The following is a 13,081-nucleotide window of genomic DNA, read 5'->3' as shown; positions in this document are numbered from 1 at the left end:
TTGAGGAAGAGTATTAAAGAGATGATGAATGAACAGATGGAAATCAATATCATATTACACAAGAGGGCTAATTTTATACGGACATTAATGCTTGCAAAGACATTGTTGTTGATATCTTTAATTGGAAATGACAAAGATAAGTTCTTATGAAATGATCCTTAGCTTGAGGAAGAAGGACATAAACATTATGTTGTAATCAGAACTCAATTTAAGTTTTTTTTAATGCAGATAAGAAAAAAAACCACACATCTGGTAAGAAAAATTGAATGAACTTATATAAGAAAATTTTCTACACCAAGGTATCCCAATGTTGTGATTCAGACAAAAAATTCAGAGCAGTATTAGTAATAATTTTCTCACACATATATTTGAAAGAGTGATGAACAAAGGCCACATGAATGAGCTTTACCACCAAAATATCGAAGATTATGGTTCTAAATATGTACAAGTTTATACACCATAGAATGGTAACATTGTTGTTGCTTTTAGAGTTTAGAACCATATTGTTGAGAATCACAAGGCTGTGGCTGTTTTTGTAATCGTCCTCTTCTTCTTCTTATCCTCCTTCATTGAGAATCTTTCAGCAGATTCACTCAAGAGATTGTTAAGTGACATACCTTCTCCCAAGGTTTCCCTTTTTACTTCATACCTATGTTTAATTCTGCTTTCAAGCTTATAACCAAGAAATGCAGGAAATGCCAGCAACTCTCTTACTTACCCATATCCTTTAACAAATAATCAATTTCCTCCTCTAACGATTCATGATTGTATTGCAGTACCTGCGGATGTTTCTCCTCTAAGCCATGTTTCTTCACCTTCTTTTCCTTCATCAATTTCCTAACTTTAGCCGCTTCTTCTCAAAACCCACAACCTGCATAAGCCCACTATTATCGCAGGTGCAGGAAGGACCTTCGCGAAACGTGAAGGCTCTTCGCAAAAAGGGAATTTGCTTCGCAAGAATCAAATGAATCTTCCCTGAAACGAAACCAAATCAGGACATCATCAACTGTAAACATTATCATCGACAAGATAAACAACTAAGATGAACAATAAGATGAATAATAAGAAAACCTAATGATTTAGGGTTTGAAGATGAACATAATGAAAACAAGAACATAAATCGATCCAATCACCTGATATTAGCACCTGATATTAGAACAGGTTTTCGTCATCGATCTGTATACTATGTTTGTTTAGGGTTCCGTCGCCGTTACGCAATAAGGGTATTTTCGTCCAAAAAAATAAAATAATCACCCTAGCAATAAAAATTAAGGGTGACCACGAATACAAATAAATAATTCATTAGGCTCATTTCGTCAAATTTCCCCACTAGAACTTCCTTCATCTTTGGTTATTTTAATGTAGCTCGGAATCATAATCTTATTTGAAAAAGAGTTAATTTGGAGTAAAATATTTTTATATTTAACTTTTATAAAAAAAAATATTAGAAATATTTTGATATTTTAATTAATGAATTAAAATATTTGATATTTAAATTAGATCCTATGAATTATTTGATATTCAAAGTACATCCTATGAATTATAATTTAACTACTTTGTTCAAATATTGATGAGCTAACATTGTTGATTCTTTTTATAGTTGCTCAACTATGCCTAAACTCTAAAATATAAGATTGAGAAATTAAATATTGAAATAAAACATTTTATATTATTTTGATAGAACAAAATATATATAAATAAAACACATTTTTTTATATAAGATTGACAAAATAATTAAAATAAAATATTGTATGCATATTTTGTTGAGAGAACAAAATAAATAAATAAATAATATATATATATATATATATATATATATATATATATATATATATATATTTGCTTACTCACTCATTAATAAAGGTTCTCGTTTGCTATAATATTTTATAGCTAAATCATTTTTTTTTGCAGAGTTTTAATTATTGATTAAACAGTGGAATCACTTCTAACTATTCAATTTGAATTGAAAGATTTTGATAGAATAAAAAATATACTAAAATTAGACAAACTTGTTCAAGTAACCGAATCAATTTGACTTCATTAAAATTATGATGGAAGAATAAGTGAGGAGTTAAAAAAACAAAACATAAACCACCAAAAATTGGAGCATTTAATCGTCACATACATATTTAAACCCACGATTAATATAGCCATCTACCAATGTAGTAAAAATTGTAAAAAGATAAATAAACACCAGAAACAGCTAACTTGTAAAATAAATTAAATTTATAAGTTTGCGTATAATATATTAATTTTAAAATGAGGATCGATAAACTCAACGAAATATTCAAAGCAGGTCTACGAATCCGACGTGGCCTGTCAGGTGTCTCCACGTCCCAAAAGCGTTCATTTCGGGTACCGAAACCATTTATTTTGGGTCTCGAAACCACTCATTTCAGGAAGAATTTTTTTTTCAGAAATGGCCATTTTTTGTCCCGAAACCGCTCATTTCGGAAAGAATTTTTTTTTTCCCGAAATAGCCGTTTCGGGTCCCGAAACCACTCATTTCGGGTACCGAAACGGTCATTTTCGTTTTTTTTCTTCTACCCGAAATGACCGTTTCGGGATCTAAAATTACCGTTTTGAGACATTTAAAAAATTTCTCTCTCCTAACCACATGTCATGCCACGTTGATTCGTGAAATCTACTTTTATTGAATATTTCGTTGAGTTTATCATTTTTCTCTTAAAATACTATTTACCTTAGGTAAAAAATCTATATCACATCAGTATATATTAATACAAACAGCACAAAATGGTCGATTTCCATTCAAATATTGTTTGATTTAGAGGTAAAAGAAAACAAACCATACTCTCTCATTAACAAGTACAATAAGAACATACAATCACATTGATTCAAAAGAAAAACAAATAGAGTAAGAATGAGAACAGAGCACTCATTCCCTCCAATACAATAGACCTAATCAAAGGCCAATAAAAACAATCCAAATCCACAACTTAGAGAGTTTATCACACTTTTATTTAATAATATATTAAGACAAGATGAAGAGGAACTTCAAGGATAAACCTCTATGAGAGTTTGTAACCCGGTTATTGGAGTGATTTTGTATGTCCCAAAACCCGAATCCAAGAAAAGTTTTGCCCATTCTTTTTCACTCCTCTCCTTCCCATTCATATAGGCAGACAAATACACGTCCAAGGCAAGTCCCACAAATTGGCGATGCGCATCATCGTCTTCCCTCCTAACCATATCAATGATTATCAACTTTCCACCTTTGTGGTCCGCGCTCAAAATAGATTCTTTACATTTCTTCAATATTATTATACATTTTTCATCGCTCCAATCGTGTAGGATATACTTGTTTTTTTCAACAAAGAATCACACCCATGTTAAAACCAATCTAAAGGTTATATGTGAGGAATACATGCATGATTAATAATTAAATACTTACCTTTAGCAAGGCAACATGAGCATGAGGAATTTCTTCAAACATATCTCCACCAATGAACTCTATATTCTCACTATCTTGTAAGTCAGCCACAACATAAGGGAGATCAAACACTTTGCACTTGATGGTCGGAAAGTTTTTCACAATTATGGTCGCCAATGTCCCCGTACCTCCCGCCACATCCACGATCGATGTCAACCCCTCGAACACTGCCTTGCATTCATTGACTATTGTTTCTCCTATTATCCGAGCATCAACAGCCATGGCTTCATTAACCAAAGGACCAAACTCAGACTTTGTAGCCAATTCCCAAAAAGGGATTCCATAACAAGTTTCAAAGGCAGTTGGGACATCATTCTTTATCCATTGGCCTAACAACGGCCATGGACCTGCCACAATTTTACCAAGCAAGTAGAACACAAACGGTCTTAAATTGTGGGGTTCGTTTTTCAAGAGGAGACGTGAAGCAGGTGTGAGGGAGTAGGCAATATCCTCCTCCTCTACTCCTTTAACTTCTCGAGAAAGAAAACCCGAGTGAGCCAAAATGTCCATCATGCTACCAAGACAGCGAGTTTTGCTGGGATTTGTTATGGAGAGCTTCCCAACAATCTCAGAGATGGTCATGGGCTTGCCGTGATTCTGGATCAAATCGGGTACACCAAGCTCGACTAAACAATTTAGTGCGGTTGAGGGCAAGAAGCCAAACAAGTGCTTCCAAAGATCGGCATGAGCTCGAGCCAACTCCCCGATACTATCCATATGATCCAATCTCTTTGTCGTGAGTGTGTTTCTCAATGTTTCAATGGGCTTTTAGTGAGCTATATATTTAAACATTTGAACCCATATGAAGTTCTATGTATCTGTTTGTTTCTAATTAATGGTTCAAAGATCATATATATATATATATATATATATATATATATATATATATATATATATAGTATTTGTGAATGAGTTGGTGTTGTCTTTGAAAAAATTAAACCGAAAATTTTACTTACCAATCTTAACTTTTTTTTTTTTTTTTTTTTTTTTTTTATCATATTTCTTAGTAGATGAAAATTAGGATGACTAAAAGATAAGGATGAGAATTTATCATAAGCTGCACAAAGTTTGATTAAGTAAATCCAATATTAGTTTAAGTTGACTCATTGAATTTTTTTTAATGATAGTTATTTTTTTTAAATATATGTATATTAAAAATGGAAAAAAAAATTGTTAAGCATATCGACAAAAACATGAAATTAAAAAATAAATAAAAAATAAGAAAAAATAATATTTAATAAGTTATCGAGCTCGTAAATTCTCGAGAAGAATGATTAACTCCTCGACGACAGAGTCTACTGACTTTCCTAAAGAAATCTCAGAAATCATAATAATTGTATTATTAATGATATGTATTGGACGACTATTATCAATAAAAGTTTCACGATTTCTCTCCAATCAAATAGTAGACCAAATAATAATTGGGATGATAACCCAAATATGTAGGTCTGTCATATCAGCTGCATCAATCCAAACTTCTCAGCAACTACCTAAAGACTCGGACATCACCCAATGAATCCCAGTAATACTCCACAAAAAATTTTAAATATTAATCACTCATCGACAATGCAAAAGTAAGTGAGTTGCCGATTCAACATCTTTTTGACACATAACCATAATACAACATTTTTCATGCACATATCAACAGTTAAAATTTCACAGTGAATATCACTCCATCCAAAAAATAAGATATTTGATAGAATATATGACTCCCAAAGTTTTTTCCAACAAAAATTATATAGAATTATCTTATAAGACCATCTCCAACCCAAAAATCCATTCTCAAACTCAAAATGCAGTAAGTGTCCCATCAAACAGTAATTCATCTCCAACCCAAAAACTCATTTTCAAACTCAAAAGAATATTTTTAGAATATTCCCCTTTACACATTTTTTCAATTCTACCTATATATTTATCAACTTTACAAATTAAACCTCAATATTTTTCAAAATCACACCCATTAAATAAAATGAATTATAAATCAATAATTTATATACATAGTAAACAAATTAAACCTCATTAAATAAACAAACACAAATTATACTATAATAACAATAAAATTATATCAAAGCAAATATTATTAAAAAACAAATTAAATATTATTAAATAAACTCAATTACACTACATAAACAAAAAAAAAATGATATCAAAACAAATATTATTAAATTATTTTGTTATTTTTTAGTTTTTTTTATCAATGTTATTTATTATTAAATTTATGATATTTAAAAAATATTAATAAAAAGAAAAAGATAAAAATAAAACATAAAAATATATCAATAATTATATAATATATGAAATATATAAGATTAACATATTAATATAGTTAGAGGACCATTTTGTTTTTTTAAAAAATTTTGAGTATGTGAACAGTAAATACTCAAATTTGGGTTTTTATCTGAGAGAAAATGGGTATAAACCCATTTTGGGTTTTGTTTTAGGTGTGGATTGGAGGAGAAAAACTCATTTTGGGGGTTATTTTGCAGTTGGGTTGGAGTTGCCCTAAGCAAACAACTTGTAGGCTTGTAGCAATATCCCACATAGAAACAATCAACATTTTAACAACGCATAATGTCATATTCAGACGGGGACACTTGATTGCGTCCTATTAAAAGTAAAACTCTATTATGGGACGAAGTCTCCATAATGTTTAATTTCTTTCTATATCTAATTCGGCTAGCGAAACTACTAGACCGATGATCAAACATGTCATTAACTATGACATTTTTACATGATACGTCATAGCTAGAATTTTGACACTACATCAAATGTCGTCCCAAAATCAAATAAAAAATTCATCCTCCACTATAAATTTAGACTGCTCACGAATTTTTTTCCACATATAATAAATTATCTTCCAAATGTTACACATCGTTTGATAATTAGACATTTAAGTAAACCAATCAGACCAATTATTATTATACTTACATCTAATTATAAATGCACTATTCGCTCCATTACAATTTATTCATTATTATCATGTAAAATACTAATAACTTTATCATAACTAATTTTATTTCAACTCGAAGTGTTGCAATAATTTATTTTTTCAAATATTATTGTACAATAAATATGTATCTTGTAACTTATTTCATAAATGTCTAAACTAATTTTAGAAATAATTTAATTTATACAAACACATTATTAAACCATATATATATATATTTAATTACGAAGAATCCAGCTTCAACTCAAAATGTTTTCAATTGAAATCGAACTCATTACAAACTTTTATTATTGGACTATCTTAATGAATTATTATTATATCATAAAAATTATATGCAGACATATAATAAAATAAAAATAAATAAATCAATGTTCTCATTTTCATGATTATTGCCTAATAAATTAAAAACAATTAAATCAATGTTCTCATTTTCATGATTATTGTCTTTTTCTTGCTTAAATGCGGTGGCTCTGACTCACAAAAAAAAAAACTACAAGATTATTCTAAGTTGTTAAAAGTGCGCATGCACATGTATAGTAAAGGCACGTCTAATCATTTAAGGCTTATTTCAAAATAATTATGTGCTTGCCTGACAATTTTGTATGTAATGAAAACAATAGTTTATTTGTTTAATTTTCAAAATATTGTTAAGATTTACTAATTTTTATTTACAGGATCATTTTATAAACTATAGAAAAGTGATCTAGTGGATTACAGAAGACAAAGGAATTAAGAAAAAACCAATGAGATTGAACAACAAAAATATAGGAAAAAATAACAACTCATGAAAGACAAGTAAATGAATGCTTAAAACAAAAGAAAGAGTGTTTATGGTCTAAATCATCTAAAATTAAGATAATCCCATGGGAAATCTAAGTTTTGATTCATCATTCAGTTTGAGTATAATCTCACACACCCTGTATTTATATCAATTGTGGAAATAAAATTTTCTTAGTATAAATAAATTGAATTTAATGATAGTAAAATTAGGACGTTTATTAATTATATATTATATATGGTACATGTGTAAACAATCCATCATCATATATTAAATTAGACAGGACATCATTAATTTGATGAGACTGGCTAATGTTTATTTATGTTCTCATTCAAACAAATAAGTAATTATTAATTTGTAGTTAATAAAAAATAATGAATATTAAATAATACAGATTTATAAATATTAAAATTAGTACAGATATTCAATTTATTAAGGGTTAGACTTTATTCTCAGTTTATTGAAGTAACTTATCCCGCTTATTTTCAAGTACGTTTTTTATATGATATTAGTTTATTTAATCGTTAAACTTGAGTATGTTTGATTCAGTTTGTACGCTCAACTTATTTAATTTTTATATTTATAATATTATTTAATAATTAATATTATATATATATTAATTTAATTTTAAATACTAATAAATATTTTAAATTAAAAAATAGTATATATTTCAAAATAAATTATATTAATATATTAATTTTTATAATTTTTTTGTTAATATATAATTTTAAATATTAATAAATGACTTAAATTAAAATATAATATATTTAAAATAAATGATATTAATAAAGAAAATAATTTATTAGTATTATATACATTTTTCATAATTCCACGCCAATCCTCTGACCTAATCTTTTAATTATCAATTTATTTTCAAGTTCTTTCACCCTTTTCGTATTATCATTTGTTTTAATTGTAAACATAATTTTAGATAACTAAGACTTATTTAATTTCTAAAACTATTATTATAAATAAAAAAATCAAAATTTATTTATATTTTATATTTTGCTTAATTATTTTATATATTAAGAACTTGTTTGATGAATGAATTATTTAAATTTTATTTGAGTTTTTTTTCAAATAACACTTGTTTGATCAAATAATAATGAAAAAACTCATATTTTAAATTTTATTTTATATATACCCTTTTCTCACACACACACTCTCTCTTTCCATATATATATATATATAATCAATAATAATTTCATAATTTAATTTATATTAATATAAAATTTTATTGTAATAAAATAAATATTATATATATATTATTAATATTAAATTTTATTAACACAATCTTATTTATAAAAAAATTAAATAAATTTCTTTATAAATAGTTAATTTAGATGAGATATATTTATAAATTAATAAAAATATATTAATTTTTTTAGAATAATTATTTATTAATTTGAGTTATTTGAAATTTAAATGTTGTATTAAATAAAATGGTATCTTATAGTTGAATTTATATTATGTTTTAATTTTTATTTAAGATAATTAATAAAAATATTTAAAATAAATAATTTTAAAATTTAATTTATATTAAAATATATTAAAATATAAATAAATATTATATATATATATATGAAAGTGAAATTTTATTAATAGAAAATAAAATATTTATGTAGACGGTAATTTTGGTATTTATGTAGATAAAATTGTTGATTAGATATGTGATGAGATATTTGGGTTTTAAAATAAATTTGGGTAAAATCCCAATAACCTCTACATCAACGAGCCTAAGATACAAATATTATAAATAATAGATAAAATATATTTAAATGTATGTTTTTTTATTATAATAATTTTATATAAATAATAAAAAAATATTATAAATATATGGAATAGATGAGAGAATTAATAAAATAACTAGAAAGAAATAAAAGAAACCAGAGAGAATGAATAAAATAATTAGAAATAAATGAAATATATGAGAGATTATGAATAAAAAAATATTTAAAAATGATGAAAGAGAAAAAACGATGAGATAATTATAATCTTAAACATTGAGGAGAGAGGTAGAGAGAAAATTGAGTTTAAACGCAAAAATGTGTTTGATAATAATTTTTTGCATGAGTTTATTACACAAAGTTAATGTAGCAATTTATTACGGAAACGCTCATACGCGGCTTATAAACGGCTAATCAAACGAGTTCTAAGTTGACTTTAAACATAACACTAAGTTGCAAGTTTAATAAACCAATTAAGTGATTTCAAAATAATCTCTATCCAAAATTATGAGTGACTTAATTTTTTTTCCTAAGGGGATGATAAAAATACATGAAAAAGTTGTATAAAAAGATAATGGATCATCTACAATTAATATTGTCAAAATAGCTACAAACTAATACCAATTATTAGAAAATACCATAGGATAAATTTCAAAAACTCTTTATTAGAAAAAACTAAAAACAACTTCATATTCCGATAATGAATCTCATTTACTAAAAAAATAAATAAATAAAAGACGAACACAAACTTGAGAAATATTCACCAACGCGATTGAAAGGTATAAGCAGCAGACAACGATACACACAAAAATCTGAGACGATAAATCCGATTCGGCTAAATAAAATATTGTACCGAATAAAAACACAACATTAACTCAAATTTGAGCTAATGGAAAAAAAAACAATTCGAATGAACATGTTGAAACGCACCAAATATATATATTTTTCGATTATAGGAAACTAGCTCACCCAGAATTGAATAGGTATCTTTGTTATTTTAAGATAATTTATTTATTTATTTATTTTTACACTTAGAAGTAGTGTAACGATGATATTATAATTATATATCTTAGTCCCTAATAGTCTTGTGTTAATTATAGTGAATTAATTATGCACAATTTTAACTGTTTGTAACCTATCCATAAAGAACAATATCTACACACTTTAATATATTTATTATATCAACTTTAATTAGTAGGCAAAGTTATTTAGCTTTCTTGTATCAACGATTGGTACATATATATTTTAATTTATTTCTTAAACATTTACATTAATTTTAGAAATAATTATATTTATGCACGCACATTATTAACGGATAAAAATATTGATATGATTTGAATGCATATCGACAAAATCAAATGCATCAATCTATTCTCAATTTCATGATCCATGTTTAAGGTGAGCCTCACATAAAACTGCAAGATTGTATAAGTTGTTCAAAGTGCACAGGCACATAATGGGCTAGATTCATCCTATTCTTATTCTGAGCTTATTGAGATCAGTTTTTTTCCAACTTATTCTCTCTTAACTTATTTAATCGTTAAACTTGGGTATATTTAATTCAGTTTATACGTCCAGTTAATTTTTTAATTTTTTATTTTTTATTTTAATATTATTTAATAAGTAATATTATATATATATATAATGTTATATATATTTATTAATTTAATTTTAAATATTAATAAATAATTTAAATTAAAAAATTATATATATTTCAAAATAAATTATATTAATATATTACTTTTTATAATTTTTTTATTAATATATAATTTTAAATATTAATAAATGACTTAAATTAAAAAATAATATATTCTAAAATAAATTATATGAATAAAAAAAATTATAATGTATTTATATTAATATTTTGATTAATTATTTTATATATTAATATACATATACTATAAATAATAAATAAAAATATATTTAAATGTATGTTTTTATTATAATAATTTTATATAAACATATAAAAATATTATAAATATATGAAATAGGTGAAAGAGAATGAATAAAATGATTAGAGAGAGATTAAATTGATGAGAGAGAATTAATAAAATGATTAAAATAAATGAAATAGATGAGAGAGAATGAATAAAAAAATATTTTAAAATGATGAGAGAGAAAACGCTAGATTATAATCTTAAATGCTGAGGAGAGAGGAAAATTTGACTGAATGACCCTGATAATAACCCACTTCCCATATTTAACCTTCAAAAAAACAATATTTATTTTTAACTTTGTTTTTAATTTTTTTCCAATTTTACCCTTAATAACCTTTTTCCTTTTTTTTCTTTTTTTCTTTCTTCTTCCTTTTCTTTTCTTCCTTTTTTTCCCCCGTTTTCTCCTTTCCTCTTCCTCTAGCGATTCTCTTTCCCTCCCGGCTTCCATTCTCTTCCCCGACGGCCATCTTCCTTCCCTTTTCTCCCTCTCTCTTCAGCCCCAGCCGACGTTGCTTCCACGAGCCCAAAGAGAACCCAGCGTCTTTAAGGTAAGATTCTTTCGCTCTTCTTTTTCATATGCATATGTTCAATATGCATATGCATTCATATGCATTATCATTTCAAAACACATCTAGGTAATATGCATTCTCAATTTTTAGGGTGGATGTTTGTATCCGATCATTTAGTGTTTTTTGTGTGCTTGAATCATGTTTGTGTTTATGGGTGTTTTTTGAATAGTTTTAGTTCTTTGAATAGTTAGGGTTGAAAATGTTTAGTCGAATTCTTTGAAAAGTCGAATCATTGTTTTGCTTCAATTCTTTGTTGTAAAGGGCAGGACTGTATGTGTTTATCAAATGTTCGTTCTCTTGTTGATTGTTTCAGTTCTCATGCTTCAATAGTTAGGCTGGGGCGTGGGGCGTGGCCCTTGGGTGTGGGTCTTGGGCGTGGGGCCACGCAATATGTATAACTAATTAATAAGTTTATTAATAAGTGAGGATAGCTCAGTTGGGAGAGTGTAAGACTGAAGTTTTAAATGTCAGGTGTTCAATCCACCTTCACTGCAAAAGTTTTTTTTTTCTATTGGAAATTTTAAACAGAGTGATGATATATATAAACATTGAAATGATTTTGATATGTATGAAATATTCTTTCAAGTATACATCTTTAATATACAAATCTTAAACATTCATATACTTTTGATGCATATTATATTAATTGTTGAATTTTCTATATAGGACTGCCTTTTTCGGGGTGTACAAGTGTTATGGGCCTGGGGCGAATAATTAATTCAATTTCATTATTTATTGTGTAGTAATTTATTTGTTTCATTGATTCTTTCATAGATGTTGAATTAGTATAAATAGGAAATGAATGGTGTTTGTGTGACTTATAAAAATTACATTATAATCTTCTCAAAGTCATTCAAATAGAAAATTATTAACAAGCCATTTGATAAATTTGATTCTTGGTTTTAGCGTTTTTGGTATATTCTTTATTGGCAAAAGAGTTTTAAGGACAAGGTGAAATGTCTCTAGTTTTGAAGTTTTTAACATCAATATTGAGAGGATGAATAATTAGTTTCTAAGTTTCAAACCTATTTCTTTTGTCTATGTTTGGTTAATGATTAATTTTGTTTATGTTACGCACTTGTTGTTTTCCTTTGGGCAAAAAACAACTTATTTGTTGCTTTGTGCTCTCAATAATTTCTAAGTAAACAATCTTTATATATACAAAAAATACAAGATTTATAAGATATAAACGAAAGAATTGAGATTCCTTTTCAAGAATAAGAATGTATGTATAATATACATGATTTGCACAATCCCATCAGTGAATTCAATTTACAAATTGTTGAGAGAAAGAGACAACTGAGAAAATAAGAACCTAACTTACTTATAATCCCACCATTCCATTACACACTGGAGGCTTTTCTCAAGTGCAGAAAATAGTACAACATATATATTACACAACAACTAGTAATTTGTTCAAATTTCTACTTCATAAAGCTCCATTTTGTGCTGCAAGTACAACAACAAAGCTCCATAACTGACCCTCAATTGCACACTGTAATACCTCTTTCTTTTGCCAAAAACCAAAAGATTCTTGGTTTTAGCGTTTTTGGTATATTCTTTATTGGCAAAAAAGTTTTAAGGACAAGGTGAAATGTCTCTAGTTTTGAAGTTTTTAACATCAATATGAGAGGATGAATAATTAGTTTCTAAGTTTCAAACCTATTTCTTT

The 13,081-nt window shown here is 26.7% G+C and overlaps 1 protein-coding gene across 1 annotated transcript; it reads right to left on the bottom strand.

Moving 5' to 3' along the window:
* Positions 1-829: 829 nt before the first annotated feature.
* Positions 830-4,168, bottom strand: LOC124924971 (probable O-methyltransferase 3). Its single transcript, XM_047464952.1, has 4 exons — positions 3,413-4,168; positions 3,028-3,318; positions 2,844-2,919; positions 830-975 (listed from the first exon to the last, which is right to left on the bottom strand). The coding sequence occupies exons 1-4, from the start codon at positions 4,166-4,168 to the stop codon at positions 830-832; spliced, it is 1,269 nt and encodes a 422-aa protein (XP_047320908.1).
* Positions 4,169-13,081: the final 8,913 nt, after the last annotated feature.

The sequence above is a fragment of the Impatiens glandulifera genome, chromosome 2 (assembly GCF_907164915.1).
Source record: "Impatiens glandulifera chromosome 2, dImpGla2.1, whole genome shotgun sequence".
NCBI lineage: Eukaryota > Viridiplantae > Streptophyta > Magnoliopsida > Ericales > Balsaminaceae > Impatiens > Impatiens glandulifera.
This window is presented reverse-complemented; position numbering and strand designations above follow the sequence as displayed.